General features: G+C 41.6%; 1 protein-coding gene across 2 annotated transcripts in view; it reads left to right on the plus strand.

Annotated features, from left to right (window-relative positions):
- IQGAP2 (IQ motif containing GTPase activating protein 2) overlaps positions 1-25,585 on the plus strand; it is a 338,812-nt gene that overhangs the window by 189,285 nt on the left and 123,942 nt on the right. For both annotated transcript variants that reach the window (XM_021084462.2, XM_085013875.1), the window contains 5 exons: positions 10,633-10,700; positions 11,033-11,146; positions 12,390-12,568; positions 16,550-16,637; positions 23,322-23,485. In XM_021084462.2, coding sequence (XP_020940121.2) covers positions 10,633-10,700; positions 11,033-11,146; positions 12,390-12,568; positions 16,550-16,637; positions 23,322-23,485 — 613 coding nt within the window. The remainder of the gene's footprint in view (positions 1-10,632; positions 10,701-11,032; positions 11,147-12,389; positions 12,569-16,549; positions 16,638-23,321; positions 23,486-25,585) is intronic.

Genomic DNA, 25,585 nt, shown 5'->3' on the forward strand with positions numbered 1-25,585 from the left:
GAACACCAAGGCACGGATATTTTTTTGTCAATGAGTTTTATTTTTTCCATTATAGCTGGTTTACAGTGTTTTTTCAATTTTCTACTGTACAGCAAAGTGACTCAGTCACACATACATATATACATTCTTTTTTCTTACATTATCTTCCATCATGCTCCATCATAAGTGACTAGATGTGGTTCTCAGCACTGTACAGCAGGATCTCATTGCTTATCCATTCCAAAGGCAATAGTTTGCATCTATTAACCCCAGATTCCCAGTTCATCCTATTCCCTCCCCCTTGGCAACCACAAGTCTATTCTCCAAGTCCATGAGTTTCTTTTCCGTGGAAAGGTTCATTTGTGCCATATATTAGATTCCAGATAAAAGTGATATTACATGGTATTTGTCTTTCTCTTTCTGACTTACTTCACTTAGTCTGAGAGTCTCTAGTTCCCTCTGTGTTGCGGCAAATGGTATTCTTTTGTTCTTTTTTATGGCTGAGTAGTATTCCATTGCAGAGCACCTATATTTTAATGGCACTTACCAACTTGTTAAAATCACTACAGGTATTCCATGTGTCTTGTTTTGTCTCTATGACCACTTCCTTTTGATGTACTTTACCCCATTCTCTCCTTTGAACACTGTTTTGAACTCCAGGCCTTTCTCAGATCTAACCAAGATCAGTGTCTTCTTTGTCAATGGGCCACATTGCTTCACTGGGGACCTGGGAGCTCCTTTTGCCCAATTCCTTTGTCCTTAAAGAACTGTCCCTGACATTTCCTTGAAATACCCTTGCTTTGTGGTTACAACAGGATGTTCTAGCCCTATATTGATTATTCCTGCTTTAAGGTCTGGAATCAACTACCCTCCAAGGGAATCCTTTTAAAATCATGTATTCTCCATGTCCATGATTTTCTTTTCTGTGGAAAAGTTCATTTGTGCTATATATTAGCACTGGGAAGTATATCTAGTCACTTGTGATGGAGCATGATAATGTGAGAAAAAAGTATGTGTAACTGGGTCACCTTGCTGTACAGTAGAAAATTGACAGGACACTGTACACCAGCTATAATGGAAAAAATAAAAATCATTATATTAAAAAAAAAAATCATGTGTTCAGGAGTTCCCGCTTTGGCACAATGGGATTGGCATCTCTGCAGCACTGGGACACAGGTTCGATCTCAGGCCCAGCACACTGGGTTAAGGATCCACCATTGCCGCAGCTGTGGTGTAGGTTGCAACTGTGGCTTGGATCTGATCTCTGGCCAGGCAACTCCATATGTTGTGGGGCAGCCAAAAATAAAAGAAAAAAAAGTCGTGTGTTCATAACAACTTTTTTGACTTAATGGATGAAAGTTCTAGACTCTTCTTTTTTTTTGGTTTAAAGGGCCTCACTTGCAGCAAATGGAAGTTCCCGGGCTAGGGGTCCAATCAGAGCTGGAGCTGCCGGCCTACACCACAGCTACAGTGACCCAGGATTCGAGCCACGTCTCTGACCTATACCACAGCTCACAGCAACACCAGATCCTCAACCCACTGAGCGGGGCCAGGGAGCCAACCTGCCTCCTTATGGATATTAGTCACGTTCAGGTTGGTTACCTGCTGAGCCACAATAGGAACTCATGGACTGTGCCTTTCTTACTGAATAAGGTTTATTTGACTATTAAGATTCTACTACAGTGACAAGGTAAAGACATGTCTGCCCCTCTCTGTGTAAGGATGACTCTTCCTGCTGCTGATTATGTGGCTTCTGTCCAGCAGGCATGTTTGCAAATGCAGTGATGGTGCCCAGATCAGTTTGTGGCTTCAATTTATGAAAATGGCTGTGGCAGCCCCACTTCTGGTTGACCAGCTGGTCCAAGCACCCTGACTGCTTTGTGAAGAAGGGCTCCCAGACCATAATGTCAGATGGCTGCTTTACCCACCAGGTTGTCTTTGAACCTGTTCCTCAGGTTCAAAGTTATTAGCGCATTTGTCTTATTCTCCTTTCCCTTAGGCCCCTTTTCCTGTTAAGCAACCAATTGATGCCTTCTAGCGGATTGAGCGCATCTCTGACAGAGAACATAATTGCACTTATAAATAAGCTTCCTGGGAGTTCCCGTTGTGGTGAATCCAACTACTGTCCATGAGGACTCGGGTTCGATCCCTGGCCTCGCTCAGTGGGTTAAGGATCCGGCGTTGCCATGAGCCATAGTGTAGGTCACAGACTCAGCTCAGATTTGACGTTGCTGTGGCTGTGTTGCAGGCCGGCAGCTACAGCTCCAATAAGACCCCTAGCCTGGGAAACAGCTCCAATAAGACCCCTAGCCTGGGATCCTCCATATGCTGTGAGTGCGGCCCTGAAAAGCAAAAACAAACAAACAAAATTCCTAGAGATAGTTCCTTAGCCCAAAGGACAAACTATACTCCTGTGTTCTTGGGAGGGAAATCTAGAGGTGGCAGGATTTGGGAATAAGATGAGGGAGAGCTTTTGCACCTTCCATCCTTTTCAAAATTCTCTCTGCTCCGTATCATCCTCTCGCCCCCTCTTCCTTTCCCACAGTAGTATTACGGCTCTACCTTTCTGTTCTCTGAAATTCTCAGCTCTTAGGGGCTGTGAGCCATGTCTTGTCACCTCACAGAGCACATGCATCGCTGATTCCAGCCTGGAGTCCCTGGAGTTTGTATTCTTAACCTTTCAGTTGGTTTAACGGAACCCATTTCCTGAGTAAGACTGCCTCAGAATGCCCTTGATTTTTTCTTGAAAATTAGGGAGAGAACATTGGATTTGGATGTGTTATTGATAGGGATGCATGTGACCATTAAGATGGGAGCATAATTTGGTTCCGTAGGTAAAACCATTTCATCATGGAGTCAGTAAGAGGAATGAGTGAAAGATTCTTAGTGTTGAAAGTGGGGAAAGCACTGTGGTAGGTTATTCATGAGTGTTTGTATAGAAGATTTACTTAACAATACATTTATATATATTTTATATATATATGTATTTATGTTTTATTTTTGTTTTTCTCTTTTTAGAAGCACACCCGTGGCATATAGAAGTTCCCAGGCTAGGGTCGAATCAGAGCTGCAGCCGCCACCCTACACCACAGCCACAGCAACACCGGATCTGAGCTGTATCTGTGACCTACACCACAGGTCACGGCAACACCTTAACCCACTGAGCAAGGCCAGGGATTGAACCCACATCCTCATGGATGTTAGTCGGGTTCATTATGGCTGAGCCACAACGGTACTCCTGTATTTATTTTTAAATAGACCATATGGTATATTTAGTGAAATGACTCTTCAAGGTTAGATTCATCTTTCTAAAATCGTGGAGTCCCTTTGAATGTTAACACATGGATCAAGGCATTAAAATGTATGAGATTTATCTTTCCCCAAATTCAAGTACTATTGCTGTTATTCCCAACAGTGCATTAGTGCCGAAAAACTGAAAGAAAACCCTCTCACCATTTTATTTTATTTTATTTTATTTGTCTTTTTTCCTTTTCTAGGACCGCTCCCACGGCATATGGAGGTTCCCAGGCTAGGGGTCGAATCGGAGCTGTAGCCGCCGGCCTACACCAGAGCCACAGCAACGCAGGATCCGAGCCGCGTCTGCAACCTACACCACAGCTCACGGCAACGCTGGATCCTTAACCCAGTGACGCTGGATCCTTAACCCAGTGAGCAAGGCCAGGGATCGAACCCGCAACCTCATGGTTTCTAGTCAGATTTGTTAACCCCTGAGCCACGACAGGAACTCCCTTCTCACCATTTTAATCCAGATGTTTAACAAATCTCATCTCTTGCTCTAATAAATATACTATCATACTATTTTTTTAAAATACTAGTAATTAGTAATAATAAACCAAAGACTAACTCTTACTAAGTTTCTGATTATATGCCTGCCGTCTTCCAAGTACTGTGCAGGTATAATCTCTTCTAATCTTCACAACAGACCTATTCTGTCTATACGGTTGTTCATCTCATAACCATGGCAGTTGAGGCACAGAGAGGCTGGCCAAGGTCAACACAGCTAGAAAGGGGCAGAGTTGGGATTCAGAACCAGGCTGTGTGGCACCAGAACCTGTACTGTTACTGAGGCAGCCAGCCCCTGGCCTCAGAAGGGAGTCCAATATTTCTGCCCTACTGAAAAAAGAAAAAGAACGGGGCATCCAACAGAACTTCAGCACAGGCCTCTAAGCTGTTATATTTAGGGTATTTTAAAATGCAGAATCATGTAAATTCAGAACTAGAAGGACCTTGGGAAGTTATGTGAGTGCAGACCCTTCATTTCGCCCATGAGTGGACTCAAAGATTAGGTTCTCTGTCTTGCTCAGGGTCACATGTCGAGATGCTGCTAGTCTGGGACCAGGATCCAGGGTTTCTGACTCCAGTTCTGTCTTCTTTCTGATCAGGCGTGAGGCTTTGATTTGCACATTATAGCATGATGTAGACTGTGCGGATGTGATCCAGAAAGTTGAAATAAATTCAGCCTCTGTCTTTGAAGTTTGCCTTTAATTACAATAGCATCTCTTAATGTATATATTGAAAGTAGTGGAACAAACCCTAATGGTTGGTTTTTTGGGTTTTTTTAGCTTTCTTTATTGCTTCTGAGCAATGGTGTTGTTAGTACAAATGAGAGCATGTGGGCCAGAGAAGGGTTGGATCCCTTAGGACAACCCCTCTGTCCCTGGTCTCTCTCGCAGCCATCCAAGTGTACTCTACCTTTTGGTGTGAGAAAACGCCAGCTATTTCACACCAAGGGCTTGCTTATCCATGGGTAGCGATGGTGATGAGAATTCTTCGGCTTCCTTTGGAACGCCCTCAGCTCTTTGTGTTGGCTGTTGGGCATTAAAGGTGCTTAATAAATTCAGTGTTGAAGAACTGTAAGAAACTGGAGATTGGACAGGCTTTTTTTTTTTTTTTTTTTTTTTTCTCGACTGAGACTGGATTTCCTATACAGTTCAGGTAATGAATGGCCTCATTTGAATTTAAATGCTTGGGAAGGAGTGGGCTGCTCTTGCTGATTCTTCTCAGCCTGGGAATACTGGATACGTGGAGTTTCCTAGTAAACATGTGCCCCTTTGAATAATCTGCTTGAAAGCACCTCCCCCACGGAGATTCGGTATATTAACTCCCACACTATGAAAAGTCAGCTTTTCAAAGCTAGTCATTTAAACTTCAAACTCAGAGATAAAATGAATGTTGAGAATTGAACCCAAATAAACTGACATTTTAAAAGACATTTTTGGCAAAAGGATGTTAAGTGCAAATGAGATTTCTACTTGATCCGGACTAGTTTAAGGAAATCTGACTTGAGGTAAATCTGAAGATTATTCTACTCTTTAAAAGGATTGTTCTGTCCTTCTAACCTTTAGGTAACTAACTTCTCAGCACCATCTTGTGGTAACTGTCAGTTAAACCAGGATGTTTGCTTACGGTGAGGTTTACATTTAGAGGCACAACTTCCAACAGAAAAGTAAAAAGTATAATCAGACGTAGTTATCGAATTTCTTAGGATCCTAGTGGAAAATTAACCAGTTTTTTTTAGTATCATTGTTTTTGTTAATAATAATAATAATAGTAATTATTAATAATATTATTGTTAATATTTTGTAACAAACCTATGTTTTGTAGAAGCCTAAATACCTTTATTTTATGGACAGCATGGTAGAGAAAAATATTTTTTGTTTGTTTGTCTTTTTGCCTTTTCTAGGGCCGCTCCCTTGGCCTATTGGGGTTCCCAGGCTAGGGGTCTAATCGGAGCTGTAGCCACTGGCCTACACCAGGGCCACAGCAACGCGGGATCCAAACAGCATCTGCGACCTACACCACAGCTCACAGCAACGCCGGATCCTTAACCCACTGAGCAAGGCCAGGGATCAAACCTGCAACCTCATGGTTCCTAGTCAGATTCATTAACCACTGAGCCATGACCGGAATGCCGAGAAAAATATTTTTGGATGGAAAATATTCCATAAACATAGTAATTGCATGAATGACCCGATAAACAAAGGAGGTATAGTGATAACAGTTGTGTCAAGGTCTTTGAGCACAGTTGTCTTTCTCATTACAAAACTGGCATGAAGTGACTAAAGTAGTAGGGTCTTTTTTTTTTTAATGATGTGCAGTAAGAATGTTATCTTTTGACCAGAAAATTAAATAACTCTTGACGGATAGGATTGGATTGGCTGAGAAACAAGGCAGAAGAAGACCACAGCCCAGAAACCCCTGAGCCATACAACAGAGCTCAGAGCTGTCATGGAGCTTGTTCCAAGCAGAGCCAGGAAAAGGAGAGCCTCTAAGCCAACCTCATTGGGCTTAGACCCGCTGAGCCTTCTGGTCCTTCCCTAAGGTAGCAAGTGTCGATGCTGACGGCAGGGCAGCATCCCAGGACCCGAGCTGGCTGCTGACTAGAGGAAGGCACAGGGAGCCCCAGTCTAGGAAGACCACGTGGGGTGCCCTCTGGGTATCGGCCCGGTTGTTCCCCTACTGTCTCCCTAAGACTGGCTACTGTCAAGGGGACCTACATTGAGCAGTGACAAACAGTAGGTCTCAAATGTTGAGATGAGCCCCAAATCAGGAAATGCCAGACATTTGAGGGAAACCAACATTATGAAAGAGGAGTTACAGTCAACAAACAGAACCAACACCCAAGGAACAAATGAAAGTAGTGGAAAATGTGCACTTGGGGAGACAGTTTATCTATTAGCAAATATGCTTATACATAGCAAGATCAAAGATCAAACTAAGAAAGAGGGAAATTGGGTATAGATTAAATTAGAAAAGAAACTAATACAATTTAGTTGTTTAAACCTTTGATGCATGATATGAAGATAAAAATGCATCTAAAATTCTAGATTATATCAACATCATGTAGATGGGAAATAAAAGTGGAAATATATTAAGGATAATAGGTATTCATTAGCTTAGGCTTTCGTGCAAGAATAGAAGTTTAATGTGTATTAAAATTTAGCAGAACATTAGAGTAAGTCATACACTTCATAAATACATGAAATATTGAAATAATTATAGGCATAAGATTTGTTAGAATTTATCGGTGTCTCCTACTTAAATTGTATGGTCACATTTTCAGAGTTCCCTCCATCAAATTATTTTAATAATTTTTTTGTCAAGTCAAGTGGATTTTTTAATTTAGTTGGAGAAGGGAAGAAGACACAAATCAGGTACTATGAAATAAGCCAGTGATACATTTTTTTTGATCGTTTGTGGTCTATTTTCACTTTTTCAAGTATGGCTTGACGTTATTTTTCAGAATTCTTTTGTAGCTTTACTATACCCATTGGTTTAATTCTGTTGAATTTTGTCATTCTGGTTACTAGAAAGGAACAAGTCAACAGGTTGATGTTTTATTTGTCCCAAATGATAGGAGTTCCCTTTTAACTGGAGTGTTTTTCCCATGTAATAATAAATTGAGAATTGGTTCATAAAATATTACGGTTTTTGAAATGTCAGCATACTTGTTTTAATTATAGTGACTTATTTGGTAGGATCCTTTGGCAGTAAAGACTTCAGGGGTATATATGTGGTTTTATATCCGTGATAATCTCTCAGGACCCAGAACTTTAAACTAAGGAATGTATCCTGTCTTTCTAGCTTTGAATTATTAATACATAATGCCTATTTTAAATGGAACAACATTCCAAGTCTAATATGTTTCCCCTTTGTGAGTAGATAGGAATATCATATTTGGAATTTGGTAGTAAAATTAAAAATACCATGTGGTTAAAATGTCATTTGTTCTTTCTCCTTTGGTTGTGGTTTTGAGGGAAAAGAGGGGGAAACCAGAAAGAGGCAAATCCCTCTAGAAAGCAGTCTTTAAAGTTCAAAAATTCATTAACATGCATTACCTGGAAGACATGGAAAGGGCCAATAAGTATGAAAAATGTTTACCCTCACCGTGAACAGAAGGAAATGTAGACTTGAATGATGTTTTTTGTCCATCAGATTGGTAAGGGTTTTTTTGGGTTTTTTTTTTTTTTTTTTTTTTTTTTTTTTTGTCTTTTAGGGGTGTACCCGCAGCATATGGAGGTTCCCAGTCTAGGGGTCCAGTCGGAGCTGTAGGCGCCGGCCTACACCACAGCCACAACAACGCATGATCCAAGCTGCATCTGTGAGCTACACCACAGCTCACGGCTACGTCAGATCCTTAACCCCCTGAGCAAGGCCAGGGATCGAACCCATGTCCTCATGGATGCTAGTCGGGTTCATTAACCACTGAGCCATGACGGGAACTGCAGTAAGGTTTTCGTTGACAGAATTGTGTGATGTTTATGGCACAAAGCAAATGGCGTTTTCATATATTGGTGGTAGAGTGAGGCCATGCCCATCCCTTGGTTCTTACGTTCAATTAAACATTCAGATGCATGACTGCCTGCCAGACACCACATTGGTTGGCAGATGCTCAGCAGGATGGAGCCACCCAGGAAACACAGCCTGCCAGCAGGACAGCATTACATGTTTGCTCTTCAGTGGGAGGCTTCATGACACCCCATGTTATTGTCCACACAGCCATCCAGAAGCTGTTCTCCTTGGTACCCCAGGTGATAACTTGGGTGATCAGGCATGAGACTCATATTGGTAGTTGTAGAAGGCTCTCTGCCTAGAACCTCAGCATCCCAGAGCCATCATCTATTGTCACAGCTCCATAGCGTGGTTTCCTAGTTCTTTGCAAGAGGTGTGCCAGTTAGAAGAGTCGCTGGGCTCAGGAACACCTGAAATATATCATGCCTGTTAGGTATTTATGATTCCTTCTAGTCAAGATGCAGTTTACCTATTACGGGTTGTTTTTCTCCTAAGTAATGACGCTCAGTAACATGGATGGGATACTTTATTAGGTTCCTAGGGGAACTGAGCTAGAAAGTTAATTTCTGGAAAGGTCACATTCTACTGCAGAAGGGAAAGGAGTTTTTTTTTAACCCTTTACTCAGAAATCTATGAGTGTAATCTCTTCTTAAGAACACACTTGGAGGAGTTATTTCCCTGGTGGCTCAGTGGGTTAAGGATCCAGCATTGTCACTGCTATGGCTCTGGTTCCAGCTGTGGCTTGAGTTCTATTCCTGGCCCAGGAACTTCTGCATACCATGAACATGGCCAGAAAAAAAAAAAAAAAGAAAAAAAAAAGAAAAAGGAAGAATACCCTTTCATACAGACTTTGATAATACATGTTGAAAGTTTGTGTGTGCATCCTTTCAATTTGACAATTTTGTTTATTGGGATTTTTGTGACAAATAAGATATATGCACAGATATTTATCTATATATGCATGTACACTGCAACATTATTATAGTGGATAATTAGTGACCATCTAAAAACTCAGCATTTGGTTAAGTAAATTACAGTCCATTCAGATTTATAGAATACTGTGTGTTTATGGAATATTTCCTAAAACAACATTAAAAGGATTTATATCAAAACATTTAGTTTTTAATTCTGGGTGGCCACTTTCTATGTATTTTTTTAACCATGGAACACTAATTTTTAACTTTGTGTGTTGCTTTTCTAAGTGATTATTTTTTACAGAACTGATCAAAAATGTTTATTTTTTTTCAATCCATGCTGCTGATGTGATTAATCATATATTTTAAGAGGTTTTTTTTAATTCCTAAGGTTTGATCTTGAACTCTTTTAATGAAATTCTATATTTTATAAACAACTTAGATCCGTCTCACATCCACATCCGAAGTGACAGTGATGAAATACTTCAAGCTGTCATTATCATTCTCACATGGTTTCTCTTATGTGTTATATGTAATATCTAACTTCTAATTAAAATCTCAAACGATAAGTCTATCAGAGCTGATATTTAGTGGCTACAGAATTTCTTAGTTGAGATGTAGAATTAATCTTGAGGGCTGGGGAGGTTAAAACAAATGGGGAACAGAAATGATGACTCGGTGATGGTGAGATGTCACATATCCTTGTATTTTCATCTTTGGTGGAATTTAGATATCAGACTCCAGCTCCTTTTGTCAGATTCTGGGAAGGTTAATGGGGACCATCATTGCTTCCTAATGATTTTTTTTATATAAAATACACACTTTACTTTGTATCTTCTCCTTAGGAATATTCCACTTTGTGGCTTGATTTTTGCATCATTCCATCCATCTAGAGTAAAGACTTGCTACTCTGTGTATTGGTTCAGGATGTGAAAAACTGTGTAAAACATATATTTCCTCAAGGGGTGTAAGGTACATGGAGGTATATATAGGAAGGAAAGGAAAATATAGTTTGAGCTATTCTTTAAGCAAACTAAAATCAGGTAAGGCGTATCCAAAGAAATGTTTGTTGCTTTTGTCACTTGCTCCTTTGTATTCATTGTGTTCTTTATTCTCCCTGCAAATGGATGATTAGGTTAGTTGACCTCGTGAACGGCTGTGTACTGCACAACACAGAGTACTAACCACTATACGATCACGGCGCGCTGTGTACTGCAGAGGTCCAATCTTTGGGACTTTGACTGGGCTTCTAGTTCTGGGGACTGTGTTACCTCAGGACACAGTTTCCTCATCTGTGAAATGAATGGATTAGATGAGATGAGGTCTTGGTGTTTCTCAACTAAAAACACTCCTAAGATTTAAGTGACTTCTAGCTCTAAGATACACATTACTTAAGTTTCTTATAATGTTTTGGTTTCTCTTCCAGTTTGTATCTGTTCAAACTAGGAATCGCCCCCCAGATCCAGGATTTGTTGGGCAAAGTAGACTTCACAGGTACTATTCTTTATGTTGATAATCTTTTGCAATGTGGTTATTAGGAAAAAGTAGCAATATTTTCTTGATTCTGATATTATCCATGTCCTTTTTATCCTTTATCTTCATCAGAGGAGAAAACTTCCTTATAATCTTGCTTGTTCTCTACTGGGTTTCCCTTTCCCCACATTTCTGACATGAGAAACTGAGCCTAGCTTATTCCTAAGGTTCTTATTTGGAATTGACCCCACTTGCTTGATCAAGACTTCTCTTAACATGATTGTACTTGTTCCTGCCTCCATCTCTGTGACTATCATTGATTTTTTGCTATTTTTATTGTTGTTCTTTTTCAGAGGAGGAAATCAGTAATATGAGAAAGGAGCTTGAGAAATATGGAATACAGATGCCATCTTTCAGCAAAATAGGTGGTATTCTGGCTAATGAACTGTCTGTGGATGAAGCTGCTTGTAAGTCTCCTTAAAATCAACATTTGCCAATGACAGGGGACTTGACCTTTTCTTTATTTTGGCTATAAGATTTTGGTTAAAAGAAATAGAATATTTAGAAGATAGTATAAGCACTCTAAAAGTTTTCTTTTGTTGTTTTGGAGGTTTTTTTTGGGTCCGCATCTGCAACATGTGGAAGATCCCAGGCTAGGGGTCAAATCTGAGCTACAGCTGCCAGCCTACACCACAGCCACAGCAACACCAGATCCGAGCCATATCTGCAACCTATACCACAACTCAGGGCAATGCCAGATCCTTAACCCACTGAGTGAGTCCAGGGATCAAACCTGTGTCCTCATGGGTACAAGTCAGATTCTTAACCTGCCAAGCCATAATAGGAACTCCTGAAAGTTTTTATTACATGTATTGTGGATGATTATTTTTGAGCACATCAGAACATAACTAAGTAATTGATTGACCTTGGACTCTAGGCATCCACTTATAAAATGTGATTTAAGAGGTTCCAGAAATATCTCCATTCTCCAAAACATTTCTTTGCTTTCTGTGTCCTTTGATTTTAGTGGCACAGTACACTGCTATGAGTCTTTCCATGTTGCAAGTTAAATTGCTGGCATCTCTTGGAAATGACGTGGTACTTTCAAAGTGTCCATGTCACCCTTCAAACCCCCAGTGGTTCATTTTAAACATTCAGCACAAGTTGAATAAATGAGTAGGTATTGTGTAGCAGATGCTGAGATAAGACCCAAGATAGCGGACAGATGGGGAGGTTGTCAGAGGGATGCTCTGTGATGTGTCTGCAGTCTCTCTCTCTCTCTCTCTTTTTTTTTTTTTTTTTGTGTGTGTGTGTGTGTGTGTGTGTGTGTGTGTCTTTTTGCTATTTCTTGGGCCGCTTCCACGGCATATAGAGATTCCCAGGCTAGGGGTCCAATCGGAGCTGTAGCTGCCAGCCTACGCCAGAGCCAGAGCAACGCGGGATCTGAACCGCGTCTGCAACCTACACCACAGCTCACGGCAACGCTGGATCGTTAACCCAGAGCAAGGGCAGGGACCGAACCCGCAACCTCATGGTTCCTAGTCGGATTCGTTAACCACTGCGCCACGATGGGAACTCCTGCAGTCTCTTTTTTGACATGCTTATTGGACGTCAAGGAGGAAAGTAAAACTGCTTAAGTTATGCAGGGTCAGTACACCTGTCCATGTTGTCTTTGGCTGATCAAGTCCTTTTTTTCTCCTTACATTGCAGTGCATGCTGCAGTTATAGCCATTAATGAAGCTATTGAAAAAGGAATAGCAGAGCAGACCATTGTAACGCTAAGAAACCCAAATGCAGTTCTCACTTCAGTGGATGACAGCCTTGCACAGGAATATCAGAAGGAACTCTGGGAAGCCAAAAAGAGAAAAGAGGAAAATGCAAGGCTGAAGGTATTTCATCGATTCTGAGTGAGCGATACAGTAATAAACATGGTTATGCACTGATGGTTTGACAAAGTGTTAATGTCATAAGGGAATTTTTTATTAATTTTTATTTTATATTGGAGTCTAGTTGCTTTACAATGTTGTGTTAGTTTCAGGTGTACAACAAAGTGATTCAGTTACACATGTACATATATATTCCTTTTCAGCTTCTTTTCCTATGTAGGTTATTGCAGAATATTGAGTAGACTTCCCTGTGCTCTATAATAGATCCTCGTTGATTATTTGTTTTATATATAGTAGTGTGTATATGTTAATACCACACTCCTAATTCATCCTTTCCCCCTCCTGTTTTCCCTTTGGTAACAATAAGTTTGTTTTCTATGTCCGTGAGTTTGTTTCTGTTTTGTAACTAAGTTCATTTATATCATTTTTTTAAGTCCACGTGTAAGTGATATCATATGGTATTTGTCTTTCGCCATCTAACCTACTTCACTTAGTATGATAATCTCTAGGTCCATCCATGTTGCTGTAAATGGCATGATTTCATTCTTTTTTGTGCCTGAGTAATATTCCATTGTATATATGTACCACATCTTTATCCATTCCTCTGTTGATGGACACTTAGGTTGCTTCCATGTCTTGGCTATTGTAAATAGTGCTGCTATGAACATGCGGATGCATGTATCTTTTTGAATTAGAGTTTTGTCTGGGTATATGGCCAAGAGTGGGATTGCTGGATCATATGGTAGCTCTATTTTTAGTGTTTTTTTTGCATCATTTTAGAGCCACTCCTATGGCATATGGAGGTTCCCAGGCTAGGGGTTGAATAGAAGCTGTAGCTGCCAGCCTACGCCAGAACCACAGCAACGCAGGATCCCAGCCGTCTCTGCGACCTACACCACATCTCATGGCAATGCCGAATCCTTAACCCACTGAGCCAGGCCAGGGATCGAACCCACAACCTCATGGCTCCTAGTTGGGTTCGTTGACCACTAAGCCACAATGGGAACTCCTATTTTCAGTTTTTTAAGTAACCTCCATACTCTTCTCCATAGTGGTTGCACCAATTTACATTCCCACCATCAGTCTAGGAGGAGTCTACAAGGGGTATTTTTTGATCGACTGTTTATGGTCTCTCTAGCCATAGGCCATTGGTTTGGGTGAAATGTAAGAGTGAAGGAAGACCATGCACTCTATAAGGAAATTAGATTTCCTGTTCCGACGGCTATTACAGGTTGCAAGGATGGAAGGTCAAGCTGTAAACTCCTAGAAGGTATAGAAGTAGCAGCTAAAGATCTTCCCTTGTTGGCCATCATCAGCTGACTTACCTTCAGATTTATTGGTAGAGGCTAATCATTGGGTGTGGTGAAGTTTAGAGAGAATGTTTTTGTTTTTGTTTATTTGTTTGTTGTTTTAGGGCCACACCTGTGGCATATGGAGGTTCCCAGACTAGGAGTTGAATCGGAGCCACAGCAACATGAGACCTGAGCTGCATCTGTGACCTGTACCACAGTTCACGGCAATGCCAGATCCTTAACCCACTGAGCGAGGCCAGGGGTTGAACCTGTGTCCTCAGGAATACTAGTCAGGTTCATAACCCATTGAGCCACAGTGGGAACTCCCTAGAGAAGATGTTTTTGAATCCACACTCCTCGTATTTGCCCTGGTTTCCCCTCATACTTGAGAAAAGGCTTTCCCTCCTCAGCTGAGCAATCAGCTCCCGATCCTCACGTCCCACCTCCTGCCTTCCTGTCTTACTGAAGACCTTGCACTCAGAGATGCATCTTCCTCACCACCTTTCCTCCCCTTCTACTCTTGCTTCCACTCCATTACCAAGTAACTCCTTGATTTTAGTCTTTTCTCAGTGGGTGGCTTCTGGCAGTTCTGGGCACATTTGTCCCCTGCTGCCTCGCCTGCCTTGAATCGAATGCCCCCGCCTTCTGTGCTTCTCTCCTGCTATCATTCTCTGCATCTTTGTTTTTTGTGGGTTTTTTTGTTGTTTTTTTTTTTTTTTTTTTTTTTTTTTTTTTGCCTTTTCTAGAGCCGCTCCTGTGGCATATGGAAGTTCCCAGGCTAGGGGTCTAATCAGAGCTGTAGCCGCCGGCCTACACCACAGCCACAGCAACGCAGGATCCGAGCCGTGTCTGCGACCTACACCACAGCTCACGGCAATGCTGGATCCTTAACCCACTGAGCAAGGGCAGGGATCCAACCTGCCACCTCATGGTTCCTAGTCAGATTCGTTAACCACTGCGCCACAACAGGAACTCCTTTGTTTTTTGTTTGTTTGTTTTTTGCTTTTTAGGGCCATACCCACAGCATATGGTGGTTCCCAGACTAGGGGTCTAATCAGAGCAACAGCTGCCAACCTATGCCACAGCCGCAGCCATGCCAGATCTGAGCCATGTCTGTGACCTACACCACAACTCACGGCAACGCCGGATCCTTAACCCACTGAGCAAGGCCAGGGATCGAACCCACAGCCTCATGGTTCCTCATTCATTTCCGCTGTGTGACGATGGGAATGCCTATCCTCTGTATCTTTTAATGTCTCTTCTTCTCCCTCTTAAAATGGGTATGCTTCAAAGTCTACATTGAATCTTTCCCATCGGTCTTCCCCCATTGAGCTCATCTACCTGTTGAAGAAATCAGCCATAAGCTTGATAGCAGACCCGTCTAAAGCCCTTCCGGCTGCCTTCATCTCTGTGTCCATGGCTTTGCCCCCAGTTGTCAGAAGACTGCTGTCACAGCTGACTTCCCCTTTGGAATGACTCCCCCATTGTTTGAGAACTCTCTTTGTGTCCCCAGTGTCCTGTCCCTCCCTCCCTGTGTTCTTCTGCCCCTCCTGACCTTGTCCCAAGACTTCTGCAGCACCTTCTCCATGGGTCCCCCCACTTCCTATCATCCCCCAAGCCGACCCCCTCAGAGCTACAGGTTACAACATTAATCTTTAGGTACTGATCTAATGCTATCCCACCAGAAACCTCCCTTGATTCCCTGCTGCCACCTGAGTTAAGGGCACGTCCTTCAGGTGGCCTTAAAAGGCCTCCAAGATTCATAACCTACCTATCCATCTTTTCGGCTAAGCCTGGACACACATTCCGTGCTGTAGCCTGACATGCCAAGCTTTTCCATCTTGGTGACCAAATCCTGTCATCTGCCTTCCACTCTCTCTTCTTTGCTTGGAATGTTACTCTGTTTTTTGAGGACCTCCTCCATTGCTGTCTCTTTTGCAAAAAAAAAAAAAAATAGAGTAAAAAAAATAGAGTGTATATATTCGTATAATTTAATCCCTTTGTGCTACAGTAGAAATTAACACAACATTGTAAATCAGTAATACTTCAGTTAAAAAATTAATAAATTTTAGGGAGTTACCATTTGGTCAGCAGTAACAAATCTGAGTAGTATCCATGAGGATGCAGGTTTGATCCCTGGCCTCACTCAGTGGATAGGGGATCCGGCATTGCCACGAAATGTGGTATAGGTCGCAGATGAGATTCAGATCTGGCGTTGGTGTGGCTGTGGTGTAGGCTGGCAGCTGTAGCTCCAGTTCAACCCCTAGCCTGGGAACCTCTGTATGCCATGAGTACGGCCCTAAAAAGCCAAAAAAACCTAATTAACATTAAAAATGAAAAAAAATTATGTTCCACTTGTATATTTGTTATTTGTGTTCTTGATTTTGTGAGACTGAATCAAATGAAATTTCCACTGTTCAACTAGTTTTGATCCATAAAAATGGCAATAACAGATGTTTTCCGCATTAGACTGTTAGGCCTTTTCAGAGAGCCGCTAGCTCTTTGGAGTGTCTTTGTAATCAGTCCTTGCCGGCGTAGCTAACTCTAGTGCTCTGCACAGAGCAGCCCTCTGTTATGCTTGTATTGAGTTCACATGATGTAGTGAATGATTTTTCGCACTCTTTTTTTACTTTTGAGTATCAAGCTTTGGAATCATTTAACCTCAGGAATCAGTGAAGCCTTTGTTTTGCAGAATAACTGTATTTCAGAAGAAGAAAGAGATGCATATGAAGAATTGCTGACACAAGCAGAAATCCAAGGCCACATTAATAAAGTCAACAGTAAGTAATGGATGGTATGAAGGAAATGGATGCTTGTATAAAATACAAGTTTCCTGGAGTTCCTGTCATGGCTCAATGATTAACAAACCCCACTAGTATCCATGAGGACATGGATTCAATCCTTGGCCTCCTTCAGTGGGTTAAGGATCTGGCATTGCCGTGAGCTGCCGTGTAGGCCAGCAGCTTCAACTCCAGTTCGACCCCTAGCCTGGGAACCTAAAGACAAAGATCCAATTTTCCTTATCCACATCTCAGCAAAACTGTCAACTTGTGTCTTTGTAAAATGGCCTTCTATGAAGAAATATCCATCACAAGTCAATGTGACTCTTAATTCTGGTGCATCATCTGACGGTTTCCCATGGAGCTTTTCTGGTGATCTTGTCCCCAGTCCATGCAGAGTATTTCAAAGCATCTTGAAGCTAGTTTGACTATACCTTCCTGTTTCATCCCAGGTATGGTTATGTCGTATTTTGAACCTGTCCCTTATTGGGCTAATCTTAGAGATTATTTAATAGTAATTAAGACTTAAAGATGTCCTTCCTTGCCCATGATCATGTGATGGCATTCTCTCAGAATTGTAAAAGCTATTATTGACACCTCTGCTTTTTGCTACTATCCAGTCATTGGTCTGCAGTTTCTGAGAATTGTTTTCTTGCAGCTTGTGTAGCTTTGGTGCAAGTGAATAAGACATGACAGGCCTATGACATATGACAGGCATATGACACATGATGGCAGGTTTGAGTCCCACATCCCTGAGACTCTACGGAGTCACCCAGGACAACTCTTCTTGGTCCCTTGTTCTGCTATGTGGCTATAAGGACAAAAAATTAAAATAAACCCAAGCAAGTTTAGATACATGTCTTTTTTTTTTTTTTGTCTTATATATAAGATGAATTTATTTTTATCAATATTTTGCTTTTGCTTTATAGTGCCACACGTGTGGCATATGGAAGTTCCCAGTTTATTTTTATTTTTATTTATTTTTTGTCTTTTTTTGCTATTTCTTTGGGCCGCTACCACGGCATATGGAGGTTCCCAGGCTAGGGGTCGAATAGGAGCTGTAGCCGCCGGCCTACTCCAGAGCCACAGCCACATGGGATCTGAGCCTTGTCTTCAACCTATATCACAGCTCACGGCAATGCCAGATTCTTAACCCACTGAGCAAGGCCAGGGACTGAACCCGCCACCTCATGGTTCCTAGTCGGATTTGTTTCCACTGCGCCACGACGGGAACTCTAGGTTTGAGAATTTAAATTCAAATGCTGAGAGCCTTAGGGTAACTGTTTTTTTAAGGGAACACCATAAAATTTTGAGAGGCATGTTCTTATTCTTTTATTAAATTTTGAACATGTTGGTGATGATACATGAAGCACAGTTTCAAGTTTCTCTTTCTGCTCTATTTGAAAGCTGAGAATTTCATTATACTTGACAGAAATGAATTACAGGAAGACATGAATATTGCCGTCGTGACATCTGAGCTTCATAAACTTAGTTAAGGAAATGGTTCCCTAGCTTTTTGCCATCCTTTGTTTTTGAAAAGTTTATAACCACTGAAATAGATTTCTTTTTCATATTAAATAAAATGCCTTATTTAAATGTTTTAATACTTTACTCAATGACATAATTTCCTGACCACAAATTTGATGCCAAATTGGCTCTACTTTTTTCCACTTTTAAGTAAAAGGCATGAGATGATTTGTACTAATGCATAACCAGCTGAACTTAGGAAGGGCATTGCAATGTTTGATGGCTTTAAATGCATTGAACATGGTTATTCTAAAGTTTCTGATCCCTCCTTATTGGAAAATTTTCGTCCAGTGAAACTAAAAGTAGTCTTAAAAAAAAAAACCTCTGAGGCATATTTTAGCCAGTGACATGATAATGAGACATGCTTTAAAATATGGCAGTGTAACCACTTGACAAGCTTTTCCCCAACCATAGAGCTTATCATTGTAAGCTGTTAAGGTGTCTACCTTCATGGTAGCCACAGGAATGGCATAAGTGGCAACTTCTGTGTTAATGCCACCAAATCTGTTTGCAGAGGCTTCACGTTTGTTTGAACTGGGGTTTAATACATGCATTCCATTCATTGTATATTGTCTGTGAAGATTAGGGCTTGAAATTTTGTTAAATGCAAAGTGTAAAAGAGTGGTTAAGTTTATTATTATTTTTAGAAGAAATGGTTCATTTAGAGTGTCTTAAAGTGTGTAATTTTTCTCATAATATGTTACCAGCCAGGTTTTACAAACTCATAGAATGGAGTTTTCAGAGGGGACGCAAGATCCTAATCAAAGTATCAGAGACACTGCAAACATGACAAACAACCAGGGACCTTCCTTACTGGAATTCTTTCATTTATCATGTTAGTTCTAAGAATAGAAAAAAAGTAGTGGGTACGTAGGGTCCTAGTCTAACTTAAAGTAGAAATTTTCTGGGATCGTGGCACGAAAAGATCACATTAGTTCTATTACTTGCTGTTGAAGGATGTGTCTCAGTTGAAAGGCTGTTGAGCATAGCTCCCTGTGAGGATACCTAGAGAAGATAACTTGTCATTTGTTAAAAAAGGGTAGAATAATCTTAGCTGTTTTCTAGTCATGTATCAGGGAGACAGACTAATCCTTCAAAAGCTTTAGAAACGTATGGCTCTGTGTTATTTCTCCTAGCCTGAAACCTTCTTTATAGGGCAAAATCCTGCTGGTGCTGCCCAGTTTCCTGTTGCCTCATGGCAGAGTTCCTCCCTTCCTCATTTGGTCAGCAGTTCCATTTCTGTTTTCTGGAAGCTGTGCTGAATCCTCTGTTCCAAGCACCCTCAGTTTGGTCCCTAAAATTCAGGTCTTTGTAATCTGAACATTCTAACTGGTAGAGATGTGACAAAACTCCTGGTTGAATCACATAATGTAAAAAAGGCATTTCTGTGATCCAGCCCACCCCCCTTTTGTTTTGTCCTTTCAGGCCCACACTTGCAGCTTATGAAGGTTCCCAGGCTCGGGGTCGAATCGGAGCTATAGCTGCCAGCCTGTGCCTCAGCCACAGCAACTCCATATCTGAGCCGCGTCTGCAGCCTACACCACAGCTCACAACAGCACCAGATCCTTAACCCACTGAGCGAGGCCATGGATCAAACGTGCAACCTCAAGGTTCCTAGTTGGAGTCTTTTCTGCTGCGCCACAGTGGGAATTATGATCCAGGCCCTTTTTTAAGGTTAAATGATACAATAGGCTCCCCCCACCCTTATCCTTGGTTTTGTTTTCTGCAGTTTCAGTTACCTGCGGTCAAGTGCCGTCTGCAAGAATTAAATGGAAAATTCCAGAAGTAATTCCTAACTTTTAAATGACATGCAGTTCCGTGTGTGTCCCATGATGAAATCTTACTCCATCCTACCTGGCATGTGAATCATCCTTTCGTCCAGTGTATCCACCCATTAGTTACTTAGTAGCCAATCTCAGTTACCAGATCAGCTGTTGAGGTGCTGTTGTTCAGCACCCTGATTTTACTTAGTGATGGCCCCAAAGCTCAAGAGTAGTGATGCTGCTGACATCAGAAATGCCAAAGAGAAACTGGCAAGTGCTTTCTTTAAGTGAAAAGGTGAAAATTCTCAATATAAGAAAAGCAAAAAAAATAACATGGTGAAGTTGCTGAGGTCTGCACCAAGAAGAAATCTTCTGTCTGTGAGATCATGCAGAAAGAAAAATAAATTTGTGCTTGTTTTGCCGGTACACCTCAAACGGGAAACATTAAGGCTCTGTGCTTAGTGCTTAGATGGATAAGGCATTAAATTTGTACAATAGGAGTTTCCTTCATGGCTCAGCAGTTAACGATCCCAACTAGGATCCATGAGGATGTGGGTTCAATCCCTGGCCTTGCTCAGTGGGTTAAGGATCCGGCATTGCTGTGAGCTGTGGCGTAGGTCGCAGACATGGCTTGGATCTGGCATTTGCTGGGGCTGTGGTATAGGCTGGCAGCTGTAGCTCCGATTCGACCCCCAGCCTGGGAACTTCCTTGTGCCATGGGTGTGGCTTTAAAAAGAAAAAAAAAAACTGTATAGAAAAACATTTTGAGGAGGCAGGATCAAGATGACAAATCAGGATGACCCTGAGCTTACTTCCTCCCGCAGACACAGCAAAACTGCAACTACATATAGGACAGCTCTCTATGAGAACAGCCAGAAGATGAGCAGAACATCTATTCTCAAACAGAATATAAAGGGAAAACCTCATCAAGACAAGTAGAAGGGAAAGAAGTGATCTAGTTATCACCCATGGCCCTGGCAGGTGACCCACAAGAGGAAGGGGATGTCACAAACTGGGAGGCCCTCCCTAATGAGCAGGAGGTTCCAGCCCCATGTTGGGCTCTCCAGCCGAGCCCCCTTAACTGGGTTTGAAAAACAGCGGCTTTGCCACGAGAGCTAGATGGCTGTTGGGAACCAAAACTCTGCTCTTACAGGGGTCATGCTTGCACTTGCTTGCTCGGAATCCCAGCACAGAGTCAGCAGATTGAAAGGCATCTGGTGTTCTATCCAGCCTGCCAAGGCTGCTGCACCAGCATCCCCTCTAGTACCCTCCACCTGCCAGCTTCGACACATGCAGACTGCAGAGGGACACCGGTAACAGCAAATACATTGGACCTTTGAACAATACAGGATTGAACTGTGTGGGTCCACTTATTTTTTTTTTAAATTAAAGAATAGTTGATTTGCAATGCTGTGCCAGTTTCTGCTGTATAGCAAAGTGATCCAGTCCTACATATACAGATACATTCTTTTTCTTATATTATCTTCCGTCATGGTCTATCCCAAGAGATTGGCTATAGTTCCCTGTGCTGTACAGTAGGACCCCATTCTAAATGTAATAGTTTGCATTTACTAACCCCAAACTCCCAGTCCATCCCACTCCCTCCCCCCCACCCACTTGGCAAGCATAAGTCTGTTCTCTATGTCTGCAGGTCTGTTTCTGTTCTGTAGATAGGTTCTTTTGTGCCATATTTTGGACTCCACATATAAGTGATAACATATGATTTTTGTCTTTCTCTGTCTGACTTACTTCACTTAGTATGATAATCTCTAGTTGCATCCATGCTGCTGCTAATGGCATTATTTTGTTCTTTTTTATGGCTGGGTAGTATTCCGTTGTGTATACATACCACATCTTCTTAATCCATTCATCTCTCAATGGACATTTGGGTTGTTTCCATGTTTTGAATTGTGCTGCCATGAACTTGAAGGTGCAGATATCATTTTGAATTAGTTTGGTCTGGATGTATGTCCAGGAGTCGGATTGCTGGATTATATGGTAATTCAGTTTGTGGTTTTCTGAAGAACCTCCATACTGTTTTCCATAGTGTGTGGGTCCACTTATATGCAAATTTTTAAATTAAGTACATATAGTGCTGCATAAACTGGGGTTGATCGAATGCACAGATGTGGAACTGTGGACTCAGATGACTGACTATTGGACTTGAGTGTCTGTTGGTTTTAGGATCCATGGTGGACCCTGAAACCTTCTCCCATGGAATAATTGTATGTGGTAAAGGCAGTAGATCAATTGCTTTAAAAGCTAGTAGGAAGGTAAAGAGAAAATTCATAAAATCAGTTACATATGTGTGTGTGTGTGTGTGTGTGTGTGTGTGTGTATGTATACATGTAGATAGATAGATAGATAGATATAAACTTCATGGTAACCACAAACCAAAAACTTAACAATAGATGAACAGAAAAAAGAAGAGAAAAGAACATAGCACTAAACAAAATCATCAATCCATGAGAGAGAAAAATAATACGATATTTTAAGTCAAATATACCTCAGTAAAAAAGAATATATTTTGAGACCACTTTTATTATAGTGTATTGTTATAATAATTATCTTATTCTTATTGTTGTTAATCTCTTACTGTGCCTAACTTATAAATTAAATTTTATCACAGTATGTGTGTTAAGTAAAAAAACAGTACCATCCACAATTTCAGGCATCCACTGGGGTTCTTGGAACCACATGAACACATGGGCGTACCATACTATCACAGAATTACATAATCATATGAATTGTGGTTGTAATATATTTTTTAAAAATATCCAATTATTTTTCCCTAAGAATCATACTTTACAAAATACAGGCAATGAGGAAGACCATTTGGAGAACTAATCGCCTTCAGTGTCAAGCAGCAAGGTATCGGAGTGCTCCTGTAGGTTTGCCAGGGAGCTGATTCAGAGGGAGGCTACAGCTCAAGGGCAAGCCTGGCTTCTGGTCTTCGCAAGGCTTTTGTCTCCTTGGGGAGGCAGTGCTAACACACAAAGAGCATTAAAGAGCAGTGCCTGCAGGATGCCTATGACTTTGCTCTAAATGTGGTGGCAATTCCCAAGGTGTGAAACCCTTAGGATCTGGAACAATATGAAGGCTTCATGGGAGAGATGGGACCAGAGCTGGTCCTGAAAGGAAGGATTTTGTAGGGAAGTCATGCTAGACAGGAATGACCTCATAACTCCAGCTCCATCAGTGTTGAAGTCATTGGGTCTAGCTTCAAGGATTGGACTGACTTCCAATTACAAGGTCCTCTGTCCAAGGCTTTGCTTACCATCCCACGGCAGCTTTTCAGAGTTCATAGGAAGTGACTACTTAGGTTCAAATTTTTGGCAAGATGGACTGGTTGGGAAAAGCAGACATTCTGACAGAATGTGATCTTCACCCTCAGGGCTGGCTGCGGTGGACCACATCAACACTGTCCTTCGGGAAGGTGACCCTGAGAACACGCTGCTTGCCCTGCAGAAACCAGAGGCCCAGCTGCCCACTGTTTATCCCTTTGCTGCTCCAATGTATCAGAACGAGCTTTTCAACCTCCAGAAACAGAACGCCATGGTAAGTCAACCTCCAGAAACAGAACGCCATGGTAAGTCAGAGGAGACTCCGGTTACGGAGACGTTAATTCTGAGTCCAAGCAGTGAGGAGCGCTGTTCAGGAAAGGTGAGGGGGAGTGTAGAGTCTTTCACTGGTACTGATCCCTGGCTCGTTGGCCTCCCTGCATCACTTCCACCACCACCTTCCTGCTTAAACTAATGTTTTTCTTTAAGAACTTAAGACCATCATTAGGAAATGCAGGTAGGACCCTACTCAAAAACACAGTGAAAACTAGTTGTTTTATTCTGTGTGATTTTTAAAGAACTTTGGATAATTTAATAACTATACTGAATTTTTTTTTCTTTATAGGGCTGCACCTGCGGCATATGGAAATTCCCAGGCTAGGGGTTGAATCGGAGCTGCAGCTGCCAACCTAAGCCATAGCTCGTGGCAATGCCGGATCCTTAACCCACTGAGCAAGGCCAAGGATTGAACCCCCATCCTCATGGCTGCTGGTCGAGTTCATTACCACTGAGCCACAACAGGAACTCCCCAAAGTGTTTGTTTTAATATGTAATACTTTTGGGTATAGAAAAATAAGCTCTAAATCTGCAAAAATAAGCTCTAAATTGAGAAATCTGCAACCAAGAACATCAGCACCATGGCTTTGATTTTTGTACATGTGTGTTCGTTATTAGGCAAATAGCATTAAGCAGTAATTATCGTATAAGGTTACAGTAAATAAGAGCATATATACTAAGAGAGGATTAAGCTGAACAATGCAACAGAATGAAATGTACTAAAAGTAGAGCCAAGAATTTAATATATGAAAGAGCTAGTATTTCAGAAACATGGGGAAAGAAATGAAATCCTTAGATGTTTTTATACATTTGGGAAAGAAAACATTACCTCACCACACAGAACAGCATAAATTTCCAGTATTAAAACTTAAGTGTAAAAAATAATTTAAAAATTAAAGTTCTGGGGAGTTCCTGTTGTGGCTTAGCGGAAACAAATCTGACTAGTGTCCATGAGGTTGCGGGTTTGATCTCTGGCCTCGCTCAGTGGGTTAAGGATCCAGCGTTGCCGTGAGCTGTGGTGTAGGTCGCAGACGCGGCTCGGATCCCGAGTTGCTGTGGCTGTGGCGGAGGCCAGCAGCTGTAGCTCTAATTCAACCCCTAGGCTGGGAACCTCCAGGTGTGGCCCCGAAGAGCAATAAAAAAAAGTTCTGGAAATTCCCTGGTGGTCTAGTGGTTAGGACTTGATGTTTTCACCAGTGCATCTGTGGTCAGTCCCTGGTCAGGGACTGAAATCCCTTACCAAGCTGCTGCACACCATGGCCCAAGATAATAATAATAAAAATTTAAAACTTAAAGTTCTGGAGTTGCCTGATGGCCTAGTGGTTAAGAATTTGGCATTGTCACTGCTGCGGCTTGGGTTCCATCCCTGGCCCGGGAACTTTTGCATGCCATGGGCACAGCCAAAAAAAAAAAAAAACCCATTGAAGTTCTAAGGAGACATTGAGGGATATTGAATCTAAAAATCAAAAACAGTACTGCTTCCACCAAAAAACGAAAAAGTGGGAGGTCAGAAGCATGAAGAAGCAATTGACAAAATAAAGACTATACAGATGACAAACACACACAATGTGTTCAAACTCAGAATTAAGTAAATGTAAATTAAAGCAAAATATAGTTATTTTCAGCAATCAAGACTGGTAGAGTTGAGAGAGCTAACCTAGTGTAGGTATAAATTAGGGGCTGTGAGCATCTCCTGCACATCAAGGAGAATGTGCATGGGGCAGCCTTTCTGGAGGGTGATCCTAGTAATGTGTCTCCAAGGCTATTATCCATTGTCCTGACAGTGATGTTGCTGGGAAATGGGTATAAAGACTGTGAACCAAAGAGTTGTAGCCACAGGGATGTTTCACAGCATTGCCCATAGTACTGAGAAACAGGCAACAAGCCATACATTTAACTAACAGCAGATTGCACTCTACTATTTAAGTAGAAAAAGCGAGATTAAAATATATAGCATTATCTTGTTCTTAACAGTAAGAAAAGAGGAGTTCCCATCATGGCTCAGTGGTTAATGAACCCAACTAGCATCCATGAGGACTTG

This window comes from Sus scrofa, chromosome 2 (assembly GCF_054392235.1).
Source record: "Sus scrofa isolate SSC_HxYL_T2T_F1_AM1 chromosome 2, Sscrofa_HxYL_maternal_Yorkshire_Landrace_v2.0, whole genome shotgun sequence".
NCBI lineage: Eukaryota > Metazoa > Chordata > Mammalia > Artiodactyla > Suidae > Sus > Sus scrofa.